The 18,158-nt window shown below is 41.7% G+C and overlaps 1 protein-coding gene across 2 annotated transcripts in view; it reads right to left on the bottom strand.

Annotated features, from left to right (window-relative positions):
• cntn4 (contactin 4) overlaps positions 1-18,158 on the bottom strand; it is a 216,130-nt gene that overhangs the window by 9,710 nt on the left and 188,262 nt on the right. For both annotated transcript variants that reach the window (XM_033626983.2, XM_033626984.2), the window contains exons 12-13: positions 17,425-17,552; positions 1,981-2,156 (exon numbers count right to left, since the gene is read on the bottom strand). In XM_033626983.2, the coding sequence (XP_033482874.1) occupies positions 1,981-2,156; positions 17,425-17,552 (304 nt within the window). The remainder of the gene's footprint in view (positions 1-1,980; positions 2,157-17,424; positions 17,553-18,158) is intronic.

The following is an 18,158-nucleotide window of genomic DNA, read 5'->3' as shown; positions in this document are numbered from 1 at the left end:
GCTGAGATGTAAGCTGCGAACCTTTTAAAGTATACAGCCGCTGACTGAGACTGGTTGCAGGGTGCGTATGTAAATTTCATTTTAAAATAAACCACAGGCAGCAATTTTCTGCCCATAAATAATACACTTGATACAAACATTCCCTCTGCACTGCGGCTGAATTTATTATGACCCTGCTAAAAGAAGAAAAAGGTACAATATTGATGTAGCAATGAATCTTCAGTCACCTCTTGACCTTTACCCAATAAAGTCTCTGAAAGGTTGAAGACTAAATCAATGCTTTCTATGCAGCAGAGCACAGTCGCATTAATACAATGAGCATTCTTCAACACACCACAATAAGGTTTTTTCTGTAACACTCATTATGCATTCTGGGTCATGATGGAAAAGCTGCCTGGGACAGTAAACGGGTATCTAAGGGACGACATTGTTTAATGACTGAAAGCTTATGGAGAAATTAACATGAAGTGCTGTATGAATCGCGAGTAATTCGTAGTAAAAGTTGAATATCCTTAGAAGGTAACCTGTTGGCTCACAGTGCAGAATTGGTGATTTGCATGTAGTGATTTGGCCAGAGTTCTGGATTTGAACAGAAACTGGTGAGAAAGAAACGGCTGCTTTAAAATAAGGCAGCTCACAGTGATATTGTGCCTTCATGGCTGTTTGATGAACATTGCAACCGTTTATCAGGCTCCATTTAGGCGATCATTTCATGTTTCAGTGTGAGATTTGGTGACAGCTTATAGAGATGCAGACAGATGGCTTTATCTGGAAACTGCATCTCTTTACTAGGCTTATGATATTTCAGAGGAGGAAAAATCATATACAGTTGTGCAGAGTCTGTTTTCATGATCCTGTGTGGCTGGTGAATACATAATTCTGAGTACACACACCAAATCCTGTATTGACACAGCTTCATATGAGTGAAGGCTGCCTGTATACACTGAGGTTTAGCACTAATGTACCATATAGTATCTAGCTGGAGCTGCCAGAAGAAAATGTTGGCATTGTACGATTCTGCAAACCACAAATAATTTGTATGTTTAATACATGTCATATCAGTGTTTCTAAAGTGATGTAGTATAGGCACTGACTGTAAACCAGTGGTGGAAGGGATGTTGGATGGTGTGGCATCTAGGCGAGATGCCTGCCAAGCTACAGACCACCGCAGACCAGTGTTCGATCTAACACACAAAAAAAATTGGTTATGTTTTAGCAAGTCACTGCTGTTTTTCCAGTAGCTTTTTAGACTGCAAACATGGGTGTTTTTTAAAGACGTGTTTCTGTTTTTCCCAACCACGGATACTGCCACAAAAAGTGGTTGACATCACCGCTTTTCCAGCAGGGATAGTTTTACAAAAAGTGGTACTTTTTTACCCAGACATCACTGCTTTTCCAGCGGGGATTCTGCCCCAAAACTGGGGATTTTAAGCCACTACATGACTTTTTCCTAACCATAACCAAGTTGTTCTTGTGCCTAAACCTAACCACACATTAACCACTGTGTTGTTAAAACATGAAGAAACATAAAGTTTCCACATATCTGCTTAACATACATATATAACTTATCTGTGTGCAGAAACGTCCAATGCCAACATGTTTCCTGGCAGCTGGGTTGCAGTATCACTACCTGCAAGAGCTGTCTTTGTGTAGTCTCTGTAGTCATTATCACTGCTAGCTGTTGTTTCTCACTGAAATTCCAAGTGTCATATTGGCGAGGTATAAGTTATGAGTGCTACATAAAATGTCTCTTAAAACAGTAATTTTTACTGTTTTCACCAAGTTGCTCCATTTCAAAATAGTAAAACTGTCCATACACTGTATGTATGAGCTTTGACTGCCCTGCTGCAAGCACACCCTCAGTTTTTTGTGAAGGGGAAACCTGTTTTTACAGCTTTCACAACAACACAGCTTTTTTTATAAACCGAAGGCCTGATAGCCTTGCAGGTTGTCAGAAACCATTAGAGATTATGGACTTACACCTCCCACTTTTTCAAAAAATCCACCGTGGCTCCCAAAGTGGATGAGCTGCTCGTTGAAGAACCAGGTGAACTTGAGCTCCAGTGACGGGTCATGGCTGACTTGGCAGGGCAGGACAACGCTCTCCCCCACTGTGATGTCCAGTGTGGTCGGCAGGGTGGTGATAATGGTCGGCTCTGAAACACACACACCATGTACGTTCTGATCAAACACAGTGTTCTGCCCCCCTCCCTTTTCCAGGCATTATAATTCAGTAAAGGAAATGGCTTTGCAAAAAGCCAGGCCCTTCCATCATCCTTATGGATATGTCAGACTCAGTTAATAGAAGGATATATGGGACAGAGCACACAGCAAACTAGGGCGCACAGCTACAATAACTGGTATTAGTTTCGGCCTGAGCCAGTCTCTGTGGGGACTCGAAGACGTGTCTCTCCTGCATCCTGAGAAACCTCTATGTGTCACTGCCAGCTCAGCCTTCAGCGTGGAACTCCCCCCGAAATTCCCAAAACACACCGCTAGGAGAACAGTAAACAGCAGTGAGCACTTCTTCCAGTCGTCACCACTCTCTTTTCAAGCCTGCAGTGCATTACAATGGCATCACAAGGGAATAAGGCAAGCGTCCCTTATCTGCACTTGTGTGTGAGCAGCAGAGGAGGAGGGTGGAAAGAGAGGAGAGATGAGAGGGAGAGGCTTTGTTCTCAGAGTGTACAACACCTGTCTCCCTCTTGGGGGTGCTGTGATTACTTGGCTGAAATTGCCACTCTGAGCACACAGACTAAATTAACCATGGCAAATGATCCCTGGACAGGCATAGATTCATGTAGAAAGTGCCGGCAGTGCAGTCTTCATCCAGAGTGAATTCGATACCTCCATTGAATTGGCCCCTTCCCTTCCCTTCCCTCCCCGACACACACACCACCACCACCATACACTCCCAATGTGATTTATCTAGTCGTTTTGTGATATCAGGCCAGAATGCTATCAGCTGGTAGGTTTTGTCATATACACAATGAAAGTGTGTCTGAGAGCCACAGTTCTCTATTGCTGGGGCTAAATGGTGAGCGATGGCGGTGCAGTAAAAACATAGTAATAACACACAAGAGCTATTCAAGGGTCTGTGTCTACTCTGTCTGCTCTGTTTCTAAAGGCCGGCTACACCTTGTAGAGCAAGTGCAGGAAGCAAATAGAAAACCTTAAAAAATGTAAAAGGTAAAAAAAACCCCCACACTTCTCTTGTTTTGCAGTGCTTCTCATGATGGTACTCGAAATGATGCGAGGAGAAGGAAATAGAAAACAAAAGGCTCAGGGAGGATCTGCAGGGAAATATTTGGATCCACAATCAAAAATATTTACTCCTCTATCTGTGCAACATGGAAACATACAATAAACATTTATCTCCTTTATTATTTCTCCAGCAGGGTTGGTGCATTTGCCTCTTTCCTAACATGAACTCCTCTCCTTGTGGTGTGTGCTTGCCACTCTCTCCAGGGATTGACTGTGACAATGATGGTGGGAATATGCTCCCTTATTACTCTCTTCTGTCATCATTTGTGACAGATTATATGGACAACCAAGGTTGGTTACACAACCACACACTGGGCTCTTGAGCATAATTTGATTGATTTCTATCTTGTATAATGCCTTGTTACCTGCTGCCACTGTAAACGAGAGGATGGTAACCCACTTACTTAACGGGGTCAATCAGAGACGAGATGGAGAGTGTGTTAACGCGCTCAGACGGACTGGTTGGCACCTCAGGAAGTGTTGCTGAGGTGAGTCAAACCGCTGTTAATGTGAGGTTTTGAAATTTGTGCTCTCTTGACTGTCACCTGTTGTTACATGTCACAGTGTTAAACATGAATAATTAACCACAAGTTAATTAATTGTGTCAAACTGATGTGTGTCATGTAAACTACACTAATAAGTGTTGAAGGCAGGATTTCTCTAACCAGGAATTAAAGTTTAGTGGGTCAATAAATTCCACTAAAACCATACTGACATTTTCACAATTCAAGAGAATTATTTCCAAAAGCTTAGAAATACCCTTGCGCTGATGGCTGTGATTGAGTGGTGGTTGTAACCTTCATCACTGACACTTTTGAACCTGTCTACTTTATCTTTTACGACTAAAAGAAATGACCTGTCCACACAAACATTATAAACAACATGATCTCTTTTTGCAACCCAATTGCCAGAAAATATATTGGCATTGTACATTTCTGCAAACATTGCCACTTTACTATAGCCCCTTTTACACTGCCAGATTTTCCTCGAATGTTGAGCCGTTTTGCCGGCAAGCTGCAAGCGTTTAGACACACAGAGCCGGATTGGCGAGTTGATCTGAGGTGCCCAATTTTCCGCCCCGCAGGGTAGACATATTGGCGTAACCCTTTCAGTTTAAACAGACTGAGGTGATCCACTGGCGGTGGATAAACAGGAAACAGCTGATAGCAGGAATTTGCGAGCAGCTAGTAGCAAGAGGGAAACGCAAATCTGACAGACACTGTAAAGATGAGCAACTGGGGAGACAAAGAATTGCGCGCCCCCCTTGCCCTCGTAAATGAAGAGGCCATTAACTGTCACATGACGGGAACGGTGAAGGACGGGCCAACTTACGAGAGAATCGCCGAAGAACTAAGCAGCCACGGCTTCCCTCCCCTTGTCCCTTTTTACATCACACGCTGAACTACACATTTTGTTACTTGCTCACGCCCCCCATTGCCCCGAAAAAGGCGCATTCTGTATTAACAAAATTAGGTAAGTGACATTTTCCTGCACTCCCCGCTTTTGCTTTTATACTGCCAATGCTGAAAGAAGACTGATTGGGCTTTCCTGCAAATTTGCACAATTCCTATCTAAAAAGGGCTTATGTAGCCGACACATCAAAGCTTTAGGTTTCAACAACGCTGTGGTTTACATGTAGTTAGGATTAGGCACAAAAAAACAGTTGGGTATTGATTGCTGGAAAAGCAGCAATGTCTCTGTGAAAAACATCCACTTTTCATGGCACTAACCCATTTGGAAATGCAGCAATGTTTTGGGAAAAAAAAACAACAACAAACAAAACAAAAAGCTGCTGAAAACACAACAAAAACTCGCTAAATCACGGTTTTGTTGCTAGTACGTCTTGAACAGTGGTCTGCAGCTTGGCAGGTGTCTTGCCCAACATACCATCCACCATCCCCTCCACTTTTAAACGATAAAGTCAGCTCATATACTACATCATTTTACAGACACTGATATGATATGTATGAAACATGCAAATGTAACATATTCATGGTTTGCACAAATGAAAAATACCAACATTTTCCTCTGGCTTTTCTTTGTCTTCTAAAACTGCCAAAGCATAACTTTTCTCTGGCCTCCTGGTTAAGTTTTGAATTTCTGAAAAATTAATGTTTTAAGATGTTCCCCAGGTAGAACTACTTAATTTAGTGCTCATTATAGGGACATTAGAGACAGTGTTCAATTGGTTCTCTTCCAAGTAATTCATTGCAATAAAGTGCTTGCATACCTACAGAGTCTTTAAGTTAGAGCACAGCAGGTCAGCTGAACAAGCATAAATGTGACATTTGTCTGCAGGTAAGTATACTGTACATTTCAGCATATAAGTAGAATGAAGTCTTAAGTAATGATTAACTAATAAATATAAACTTGGGTACCTATTTTTGCTATTACCAGTACCACATCACATATTTTTGTTCTGGAAACCTCCTAGAAAATGATAAGGTAGTAACAGACCTGTGAAATATTGACTTACTAATAAAGAGTGCCATGGTCTCCTGTGTCAAAGTGACATGTTTGTTGGCCAACCATCAATCCCAACTTCCTCTATATAGGTGTTCTGAGAAGCTAAAACAATGCTAAGCAATATAAGTCCTGATAGAGCTCTTTAAACTATAGACCCCCGTTATTGTTTAATATTTAAAGGAAATGGCCACTTTAGAATGAAAATACAGACAGTACTTACTGACCCTCATGCCGACAAGAAGTCCAGTGTAGTTTTTGAATCCACCAAACTCGTTCGGGGTATCAGAGGATAACAGCTAACCGGAATAACAGCTACACTTGAAGTGCATGGAACCCACATTTTGAAAATGTAATAAAACTACACTAATGCATTTCAAAAACGTCAGAACGATTCTTCCGTTGTAATCCAAGTGCCCTGAAGCTGCGGCATGCAAAATTGACTTGAAAAGACATAATTTATTCTGCGCGAGACTAGCTGATGGCTAGTGGTGGTGCTAGTTCTTGAGTCTCGTGCGAGTGTAAACACAGCACGTCTGTAGGGCAGGCTAACTGACCACAGTGAGAAATGATGCTATAAAAGTGGAGTAAATTCCGCCTTTTCAAGTCAATTTTGCATGCAGTGGCTTCAGGGCACTTGGATTACGATGGACGAGCCATTTTTGAAATGCATTAGTGGAGTTTTATTCCATTTTCAAGTGTAGCTGTTATTCCAGCTAGCTGTTATCCTCTGATACCCCGAACGAGTTTGGTGGATACAAAAACTACACTGGACGTCTTGTCGGCATGAGGGTCAGTAGCCATTTCCTTTAAAGGTCTAGTGTTTAGGATTAAGTGCCATAGAGTGGTGAGGTTGCAGACTGCAACCAACTGAAACACCAATGACCCTATCTAGAGCCACTTTTGGTTTGTCCATTCTGAACTACTGTAGAAACAACATGGCTGACTTTGTAGAAGAAGTCCGCCTACTCACTCTAAACCCATGTTTCCACCAAACATTTTCAGTGTGGTACCTTTGGAACCAAAACTAAGCCTTCAGACATGGTACCTAGACCCTAGCATTTCCACTGCACATAGTACCCTCAAATGTGGGCGGAGTTGTTGTCACTCATTGCTTCGTCCAGCATTCGCTGTATTTCCTCATTACCAGTGACACAGATGGAAGTCTGCACTTTGTTTATCATCCACAGAACAAGGCTGCATGCCGACATTTTCAGAGCAAAATAAAACAGGGTGCAGTGAGAGTCTCTCTCCATGGGATATTTAAAAAAAGCGGGTTTGTGCATTTATTCCTTCTCAGGCAAGCTTGGGGATTAAGTGTTGCCATAGCCCATACGACACTCCTCAACGCTTTGTTTTTTCTCTGAGTGAGGATTAGAATATATTCTGTCACATAACCAGGCCGAAATGAATATATACTGTATATGAACGCTTGAAGATCCACTCATTACTAAAAGTGTATGTCACATAAAAACTAAAGTAATGGTCAAAGTTGTCACATGGAATATTTAAGGTGTGTTGATTGATTCACGTCATCAACTCATGCATTGAGTAACATTACAAGTAAACGTTCCACCTTAAAAGTCACGGGCAGTCGGCCCAGTGAATAAAGTTATTTCTTCTCTGACTCCAGCTGCTGTGAGAGGCAGCAAAACATCCTTTCATTTTATAGTTACAGTTTACTGATAAAACTCTCCATGGTATGAACAGTGGCTACACAAACCTCAAAACCAGCCCCAACTCTACCAGAGTGACCATCTGCTACTGACCAATCAACAGATTGCGGTGTTCACAGCTCCACCTTTTAGTACTGGATCTGTGTGCTAGGTACCCCAACAGAAGGGGTGACCAAAAATGGGGACAGTACGGAATGGTTCCATTGGTACCATCCACAACTTTTCGCAGTGGACACAGGGAAAAAAAGCGTACCCAACTGGACTGTACCGTACCATACTGCTTGGTGGAAACAGGGCTTAAGGTAACAAAAAGACAAGTCAGGTGATTATAAACTAAGATATACCCCTAAATCCTACACACAGGACCATTAAATGAATGAGAAATTGATGACTATCTTATATTCAAGGAACAAGTTGGACCACCAACCTTAAACAGCAGCAACAATCACATGCCAATACAAAGCACAGGAAGTGAAGGAGGTGTGGGAGCCAAACAAATGACTTACTGACAGTGGCTCGCAGTGGGGACACTCAGAGAAGCTGCGCAACCATAACATATGGTTGACCAGAAAACAAAGTGAGCTAACAGTTACCAAATGACTCCCTGCTCCTCTCAAAGGCGCACTGACATGCCTCACATGGCCAGTTTCACCACTCTTCCCTCAAACAGCAGCCATCATGAATAATGCTTACACTCCTCTCCTTCCTCCTGTGGAGAATCCCTCCTAGCTTTAATGGTCTAAAGCTGTAATGTGTAAGCGTGTATTCTCCTTGAGTGTATAGACACTCTGTAGTTTTCCACACAAGGTGAGTGATGTGAGCTTGAATAATGCATGGAGGAGGGCGTCGGAGAGCCATGGGCCACGTGAGCCGAGGATTCTGAAAACAAATCTAACAGAGAAAGGTTCACCCTCACCCTCTGACTCCTTCAAAACTGAGATTCACACAGATGATGCAGAGGCATGTAGGTTCAAGACAAACACAAACTTATAAAGGATAAGGTTTTTCACCCACAGGACAAAGGCCTTTTCTAAAGAGACGCATCGAGCTTCGTTCCTCAGTATAATCTGGTCATTTTGGAAAAAAAGTGTGGTGACCTTTATGAAAAGAAATCATTCCATCCCCAGTTTTTCCTCTCCTTGGTTTTTATATCAACAAACAAAGAAGGATGATTTTATCAACACAGTACAAACTTACACATTTTTCTTTTGAACACCACTTATCCTCCAAAGCACAAATCAGAGGTCTTTCAAGGGTGAACTTCAGTTGCCAAAAGGCGTTGTATACATCGCTCAGCAGATAAATACAAGATGCACTCAATACTGTATTCTTAGGGCTGTGCAGTGGCACATCTGTAGCAACCTGCTGGTGATCACTGACAGATGGCTGCTCATTATTTTTCTATATGGCTGTCAGGAGGCACACACTGCACTTATTTCACGTAGTTGCTGACAGTCAACGCAGACAAAACGGTTTGCTTGGAAAAGCACCTCCCAGATGTTGGTTTAAAACTGGATTGTTTTAGGGTTCATGTCAGGAAATTTATCTTCTGTCTTACACCTCCAAAAGCCAAAAAAAAACAAAAAAAAAAAAAACTAAAGCAATGACTAGTGCCAGAAATTAAATCTCATATAATCTTTGAAAATAGTTTTTATTTAATTAACAAGACTTAATGGGCCAGAATTCTCCTTCTTTAGAAATGGCCTCCCTCGCTCTCTTTCAATGCTAAAATGGGCAACATTTTATTAACATCTCCTTCAAACCTTCTGTCTTAATTTTTTTTAAACTATTTCTGTCATTTTCCACATGTTCAGCTGAGTGCAATGTCTTCCAGCAGAGTCTTTCTAAAATGTTCACCATTATCCCTGTATTTATACAATAATTGCCTCTTGCACTTCTCTGCGGTGGCAGGCTTTTCAAGTGTGGTCAACAGCTTAAAGCCGCTACAAGGAACTTTTAACTGGATATGCAAAAGTCTCTAGTTTCTGCTGATGTCTGTGCGTGACCTACAACAGCAAACAAGACCATCGGTGTGAAGATAAGCTATTTCTATATAGTGTATATCCATACCTTTAGGAAACTGTCTCCGGGTCCGCCCCAGGTCGCTTCCAGGACGAAACGATTTATGGCACTCAGATGGCACACGTCATCTTACCTGGCTGCTTATACTTATAGTGACTCTTATAAATAGTCGCTATTCCTCCTCCTTGACCCGATGTCTGCGGGGAGTTAAAATAGCAGCAATCATCGGGTAAAAGTTCTGTGAAAGCGCTGGACTCACCAACAGTCAGCCACGTCTCAGTCACACAGAGAAAACACAGTCCTCGGGAAGTCAGGAAATCCTTCAGGATAAACGTTTTGTTCGCTAGCGATCTAGCATTTACCAGCCCAATCCTGGCAGGAGCCGGTCCACGGCGTTAGCTGTCCGGGGAGCCACACACAGAGGCCGCAGGTTGCACAGATTCACCCCACACCAGTGGGGACGAGGAGAGCAGGGGCCGCAGGGCTGGAACACCTCATCTGGCCGACGACAGGTACCAGCCAGGCGTTGACAGGGTCCAGTGAGTGCCGAAAAATAAAGAGGCAAGGCACCGCTCATTACTCAGTCCAAGAAGCCGTGGAAGTGCTCGCCAAACAGGCCTTCAGCCTTACCAGCTGACCGGCGGTGGCGCTTACGCCGGAGAGGTGGAGCTGGGGTGCGGCAGAGGCGAGCTGGGATCCCAGATAGGAGCGGGGGCAAAGTTTTCCCATCTTTTTGTTTCATTCATCCCCAGAACAAACACATGCGCGAGCCAGGTAAGCGTCTTTATGACAATACGCGCTAGAGCTCATGGGAAATGTAGAGTAGGCTTCATTCCGGCAAAACACTATTGTTTTTGTCCGCAGGGTCTGCAAAATCAACTCAAAATGAAAGTTCCTTGCAGGGGCTTTAAAATAATTTTGCCTACTAACAGCGTCCGATGAGACATCATGCGTGTTCATGTAGTTCTACTACACTCTCAATGGGTAGCCTTTAGTGATGTGACGTTGGCGAACGAGCCGAGTCTTTGTACCGGCTCTTTGAAGTGAACGAGTGAACCGGCTCTTTAGAGTGAACGAGCCAGCTCCTAATTCACGTTGTGTTGATGACCCCCCTCGGTTAGAAACGAAAGGTAGGAAGCTAACCTACTATCAGCACTTGCTTGTATTGGCAGGCTTGTTGTTTATAAAGGGCGTTGCTATGGCTACACCAAACTTTATATGTGCAGGGTCTATTCTGGGTCCACATTACAATATCCAGATCATGTGATGTGATAAATCAGCAATGCAATTCGTCGTTGAACCCACTAACACACACACACACACAGCAATACCCCCCCCCCCCCCCCCCCCCCCCCCCCCATAAAAAAAAAAAACGGCTCTTCAAAGTGAACGAGAGCCAAAGAACTGACTCTCACAAGTGAACGAGAAATCCCATCACTAGTAGCCTTGGTAGCCAAATGGTTACAGCACATGCCGTGTAAGGGGAACATCCCTGGTTCGATTCCTGTTGTTGCATGTCATATCCCTCTCTCTCTCTCCCCCCCCCATTTCCTGTCTGCCTATACATTGTTATCTGACCAATAAAAGCAAAAAAGACCCAAAAAATCTTAAGAGAAGAAAAAAGAACATACTCACAATATAAATTCTAACATGCCAATGTTCAGTGAGGACCATTTAACCATTTTCACCATTTTATAAGTGCAGTGTGTAGAATTTAGATGGGTATACTGGCAGAAATGGAATATAACATTCATAACTATGTTTTCATTAGTTTATAATCACCTCAAACTAAGAACAGTTGTGTTGTCATTTCCTTAGAATAAGCTGTTAATATCTACATCACGCCCCCAGCGAGTGCACCGACTTTGAAGCCAATTTGACATAGTGGCCAAACCATGTAACTACAACTTCTGGGTCCATCTCATTATGCCATTCAGCCCAAAAAAGACTTTCCCATAGATTTACGTTGGGAAAGAGACATCTGGTTAGTAGATACTTTATTTGAGCATCACAATCTCCATAAAATGACTTTTTTCACTATCAGGATTTGATCCATTCGGTCAGTTAACAACCTGAATGTCTAGAAAAGCTGCACGATTAAATCATTTTATCCTCGCTCAAGTTAGCGGAGGGCTAAACTGGATGTTAGCCACTCTGCAGACAAAGTTTCTAGTGCGCTAGCTTTATGACCCCATGATGCAGAAGATCCCATTAATTTTATACACGGAAAGTCAAACTTTTCTGGCTTCCTGCACCACTAAGCAACTAAGCATACATTGCGGGTTCATGTTGTTTCTACAGTAGCCCAAAATGGACAAACCACATACTCGCTCTAGATAGGTTCATTTGTGTTTTTGCATCGGCCATTTTAGTTCTCCTATACGCTTGGCACATGGGAGAAGTTTCAGTTGGTTGCAATCCGCAACCTCACTGTGAGATGCCTCTAAATCCCACACTGGGCCTCTAACTTAGCATATCAGCGTGCTAACAGCCAACTAGCATTAGACACAAAGCGCAGCCAAGGGTAAAAGGACTAGTTTAGGTATTTGGTCACAAACCAAAACAGCATTGGACGAGTTATAATTCTGAACTTATGATGGTGCTACATAAAAAATTAAGGAGCCACCAAAGCGATAACAATTACGGGAAGATAAATGTCCGTGCTGAACTTTATGGGAATACATTTAATAGTTGTTGAGACATTAAATTAAAAATGACTAACAGTACCATTGCTAGAGCCATGCCACCAGCATGCCTAAAAAGCATCAAATACCTTAAAAACAAATGCAATGATGTCGCAGTGCTGGAAAGATGAACTGCTGTCAGAATTTCCAGAGGCAAACAGAAGTGAACGCAGCACGATCTCAGAAGTTTTGAGTTCACTGACCATCTGTAATGATCGCAGGCAACCCTAATTACAACGGCTCATCTCCAGTGTAATCAAAATTCAGGAAGCACGTCTATAATCAAGTGCAATTAATCTGCTAATATCCCCCCAGTGTTGGAATAATGGGGACATTAACAGGCCTCATCTGTTGTGACTGCTCCTCCACTGTTTGCTAGGTGGCTTATTCACAGCAGGAGACGCTGAATGCTTTTTGACAGGTATTTTTTCAGCATTCATATCACCAAAGTCAATTTGAATAAACTACTGTCATCTCCCATAAGGGCTGCTACCGCAACACACATTTTTCCTCACTAAACAGGTTTCCAATCCTGAATGAAATAGTGCATGTAAATTACCCCATCCCATTTTCCAAACAATATCGATTGTGACAGAAAGGCACATGATCATATACAGGAACATTTGTACATCAGCTGCAGAAAACAGCTTTAACATATGATGATGGAAAGGAAGCGAGTGAGTAGGGGTGTCAAATAAAGCCCATATTCCCTTTCACAGGAATAATAAGTGGATAACGGCGCCGTCTATTTATGCTGAGAAGACATACGTGGGTGTGTTTCCTCGCAGCTTGATTGGAAAATCACATATAGGCCATCAACCTGAACCTACAGAGAGAGCGGCAGGTTTCACCCCCCCGCACACATTGATTGGCTGGGGTGTTCTGTACCATTTTCATTTCACAGTGTGTGATAAATGGGCAAAAGGAGAGTGTAGAGTGTAACTGGCAGGGTGTTGCAAGGCTGTGCTTTTTGTTATGCCTCCAAGTTGAGCGCTGTGCTTAAAATTCCACATCAATGAACATGTTCATGTGCTAAAATACAAACACACTGACATTTTATACTGTTAATTTCTTCATTTCAATTATGCAAAAGTTACTGATTATTTCTGTAGAAAGGCAGAGTCATCAATGGGGGGCATCAGCATAAATCAGCAGCAAGGTGCACTCTAAGCTCTCCCCGCATCCTCGACTGCTGCCGACTTTCAAGCATTCATAATATATTAAATCTGTCTTTTATAATTCAACAGAAAAAGGAAACATGCCTTGATAGTGATTTACAGAAGAAAGAGCTGCTCTAGTTTTTTTCCTTTTAATTCCATTATCCAATTTGTTTCTGATTTAAAAAAAATAAATAAATAAAAAGGAATTACTGTATAGATACACAGTATAGGACATTCCTCTTCGCATTTATTTACGTGGACTTGAATCAATGTTTTTCAAAGTATTCAATCAAACACTTGCCTGTGGGCTTAAACATTAATTCATGTTTTAAAGGAGCTACTTAGAAGAAAAAAACAAACTGATATTTAAGCAGGCCGCTGTGCTGTTGACACAGCATTTCAAAGCCTTTTACAGATCGCTAACTTGCAGAAGAAAGACAATTAAATGGACTGAACCTTTGAGCAAAAATCAAGCAAAAAGAAGAAGAAGAAGAAGAAGCAGCTCTGTCTCAGAGACTTTATGAAAAAATGATTTAATGTCAGAGAGCGGTGGAAAACAGCACTTCTCATCATATGGTCTGGAGAACTGAAAGGATTTTGGCACCACAGTATTAGTTTTTTCTTTACCTTGTGCTATTCATTATCTAACAGGTGAAAGGTCTCCTGAACACCATCACAGGTGCACGGTTAGTGTTTGCTGCTTGTTTACATGTGGTTAAACTGAGCAATATTCTCTCTTAGGCAGGTGAATAAAGGCTCTGAGTGAATCTGCCAAGCACGATCTTGCCCACAGGGTTTGTCTTGACATCTCAAAATATGCTGCTTGTAGTGAAACTGAAATGCAGTGGCAGCTGTCTGATTTGCCCAACAGATTTAAAGCTAAGATACCAATAATCTGTTGAAATATACATGTAAATCTATACCAAACCTGTGAAATATGAGGCATAAACTTTTCTCCCTGCAGCCAGTATAATGAAGATCAATAAGTCTATAAATCTACACAAGCCAAGCGATGAGGAAGGTCAAGGAGGAGCAAATAACAATAACACAAATGAACTGTGCAACCTCTGTGAAACGGAGGTCATGGCGAGGGTATAGTTCACTGAATATGTCAGCAAATCCCCCAGGAACTAGAGGAGGTGTGAAAACTATCCCCTGTGGAAACAGGACAGAAAAACAGCAGTGCAGAGAATAAAGCCACCCACACCACTGCACTTTATACCCAGCTCACCTTCAATTTCAATAAAGGTAAGGCAAGTTTATTTGTATAGCTCATTTCAAAGTCAAAGACAATTCAAAGGGAAAGTAGTAACATTAAGAAAGAAAGACAAACAGCATGAAAATATGAAAATGTAAACTTAAAGAATAGACTTTTTAAAGGAAATTAAAACTTTAAGAACAGAAACAAAAAAATAGGATGGGAAGGCGAGGACTGTGAGATGGTTCATGGTATTTAGGGTCCAGTTAAAGGCAGTGCATAATAACCTGGTTTTTAACCTGGTTGGTGCAAGTCTAATATCCTTTAGAGGTTTGTTCCAGCTCTGTGGTGCACAGTAACTAAACGCTGCTTCTCCATGTTTAATTTGTACTCTTGAAACAGTTAGAGAGGCTGAGTGGGTTCATATGGTGAAAAACATTCAGATTAATTTCGGTCCTAAGGCATTGAGAGATTTATAGACAAGCAGCAGAACTTTAAACACTATTTTTGATACACTGGAAGCCAGTGAAGAGATCTGAGAACTGATGTAATGTGCTCAGTTTGCTTGGTCTTTGTTAGGACTCTTGCAGCTGCTTTCTGAATGAACTAAACTTCAAGTGTGTTTTTAGGGAAAATTAGAGAGAGGACCATTACAATAATGTATCCTCTGAATATGCTCTGCTTTAAGATGATAGAATATAATTCTGACTTTGGTTAGATATGCCATTTAAAGTTTCTCTGAGTTCAAAACTGCACCAAGATCTCTGACTTTTAGAGACAGATTGAGTTGAGATGGACATTAACTTTCAGTCTTCTCTTGCACCAAAGATGGCTATCTCAGTTTTGTTTGCATTTAGCAGGAGAAAGTTCAAGCACATACAATCATTTCTTTGTTCGTTTCCCTTGCAAAGAGAACCTATTGGACTGTAGTCACTTGGTGACAGAGCAAGGTAAATTTGGGTGTCGTCTGCATAATTATGATAGTTGATGACATTGTTTTGTATCTTACGGCCAAATGGAAGTATGTAAATGTAAAACAAAAGATTTCCCATCATTGAGCCTCGGGGAACCACACACATCATGTTGAGACAAAATTGTTCCTGTGCTCAAACAACCTATTCTCATCCCCAGGGCATCAAATATGGCAGCTTTGCCAATGGCCCTCAGTGTCTAATACAGATACCCAAGGCAGCCTTTTAGCATCTGTATGAAATGCCAGGCTTTCAACTAACTCCAATGCAAACCCATCCACTGCGACAATGTACGATAAAGAGCAAGAACGTCAACATTGAAATACAGGACTTTCACCTAGGAGACCACTGTTCAAGTGAAAATTTGGGATTCAACTGAAGTGACATAACAAACATATTTAGTTCAACCCAAACCATGATCTTTGTTCTCAACCTAGCTAAGTAGTATGCCGCTTACTAAAATTGTTGCCAAAACATGCATTTTCTATAAATACAGCAGTTTATTTTGAAAGGAAACTGTAGCATGTAACAGGTGGAAACTGATAAAGGTGTACCTAGAACATCATATTTTGAAGCACTAGGTCACTGACCAAGCCGATGACTGTGAGAGATGGATGCTAGAACGTGTTGCCTGAACATATGACTTGAACTACTTCAGCACTGTTCCTGAGAGCCCAGCCCAGTTCTCCAGTCTGCCCAGTAGTATTGTAAAGTCAAATTTGTCAAAAGCAAATTTATCAAAGTAACCACTTAAGATTAAAAAGTTACTTGATTGATACAAGAGGAACTTTTCTGATTAATTAGAAAGAACAGGTTTCATATCGGTCTGTAGCTGGTAATCACAGATGAATCAAGGCTCTCTAGCACCTTTAATTTTATTACTAAAGAGGTCAGCAGACTTGTATTTCTCAGTGGAAAACAGTTCAGATGCAACTGGCATGGGTGGATTAGTCAGCCTGTCAATGGTACTAAAATGAGTATGGGCATTATTGATACTGTTGCTGATGATGCTAGAGAAGAAGGATTGCCTAATGCTTCTCAGTTCTAAATTGCAAATGTTGAGTTTCACTTCAAATGAGTTAACGTGAATTTGAAGTTTTGTTTGGTGTCATTTGTGCTCAGCTTTTTCGCATTTCCTTTTTAAGATCATTATTGATTCATCATTCCTCCATGGTGCATTTTGTTTGCCAGATAATGATTTAAGACTAGCAGGTGCAGTGACACTGATGGCATTCTCAATTTAGCAATTGAAATAGTGTAGAAGCTCATTTACAGAGGGGAAAGTGAGGGCAGACAATGCAGAGATAGCTTCCATGAACAGTGCACCTGTATTCTCACTGATGCACCATGTTTTCAACAGTTGCTGATCTTGTGTGGACTGAGGGAATAATGGACAACAAATCACAAAAAACCCCCGAAGTGATCTGATATTGCAAGGTCAGCTACGTAAAATAACATTTGAAATAATACACTTAGTGATGGTAAAATGGTCACTTGCTCTGTTATGAAGTATAATAAGTCACAGCAGCACAGCAAAAACACAATCCCCAGCCCAGATAATCTCACAACACAGCAGTTTTCACACAGCATATCCTCTGACAGTGGAGGCACCGAGGCAGTGAGCTGAATGTTTTCAACACCTCTGCAAACAGACACGGCAACCGAGGTGTGTCTGTCTCTCTGGTGATGACAGAACAGAGATAAAGCCCTGCTCCTTATGACTTATCAAAAGACGAAGAGAACAAGGTGGTTGGAGGCTTCAAAAATCAGTGTCCTTCTCTGTGTTGGTCATGTTTTATTTATAAAATCGAATACTTCAGGTAAGTTTTTTTCTGGGAGCAGAATGAAACATCAAGCAACTCTACATGCTGTCAGAGTGAAAAACATGCATTTGAAAAAGGTGTCCAGTACTTTATTGGTCAGGGTCCCTGCTGGCTGAACTGCAAAAGAGACAGTGATGAAATTTAAAGAGGGAACAGGAAATACCTTTAACTGTGACGCTTCCTGTGCTGCTTGCTATGCCGAACTGGTTTCTTGCCACACAAGTGTAGAGACCTGCATCAGATTTGGTTGCATTCCATACCCGAAGGTTACCGTTGTCCAAGATGGTGACCCTGTAGTTAAAAAACAGAAAACTTAAATTATTGCTGCAGCATCAGCTTGTACTTTTGTAAAAATGCTGCAATGCACATATCGTAGAATTTCAACTGCGTGACAAAGGGTTGACAAAGCAGCAAAGACAAGTGACTAACACAGCAAAGAACATTTCTTAGTGTCTCTAATTAAGTTCTGCTTCTTTGCAGATGACAACGATGAGAAATAGGATTGTATTTTCAGGGGTGATTAATTCAGCACATGACTTTAAGATATCTAGGACAACAGTGGCTCCATGCCCTTTATACAGTGGCCACAAGTGCTTAAAAAAAGGTCAAAAGGCCTTAACAAAACTTGACATTTTCCAAATAACAAGCAAAAATGGAAATTGTGCCCTTGAAAGCAAGGTACTGTGGGAAATCAAGGGTGGACCAGCTCATCAAAGCACGCTGAATTTTAATTATGTGCAATGCTCTGCTGAATCTGCGAACTGTAAATATGAAACGGCGTCAGCCTGATTGTGACGGGGGGAATGATGTGTGGCCTGTAAATTGCTCTGTTCACCTATGAGTCAAAGGAGTCACAGCGAACGGATTCATTCACTGTGAGATGGCGACAAGGGTTTT

The sequence above is a fragment of the Epinephelus lanceolatus genome, chromosome 1 (genome assembly GCF_041903045.1).
Source record: "Epinephelus lanceolatus isolate andai-2023 chromosome 1, ASM4190304v1, whole genome shotgun sequence".
Classification (NCBI taxonomy): domain Eukaryota; kingdom Metazoa; phylum Chordata; class Actinopteri; order Perciformes; family Serranidae; genus Epinephelus; species Epinephelus lanceolatus.
This window is presented reverse-complemented; position numbering and strand designations above follow the sequence as displayed.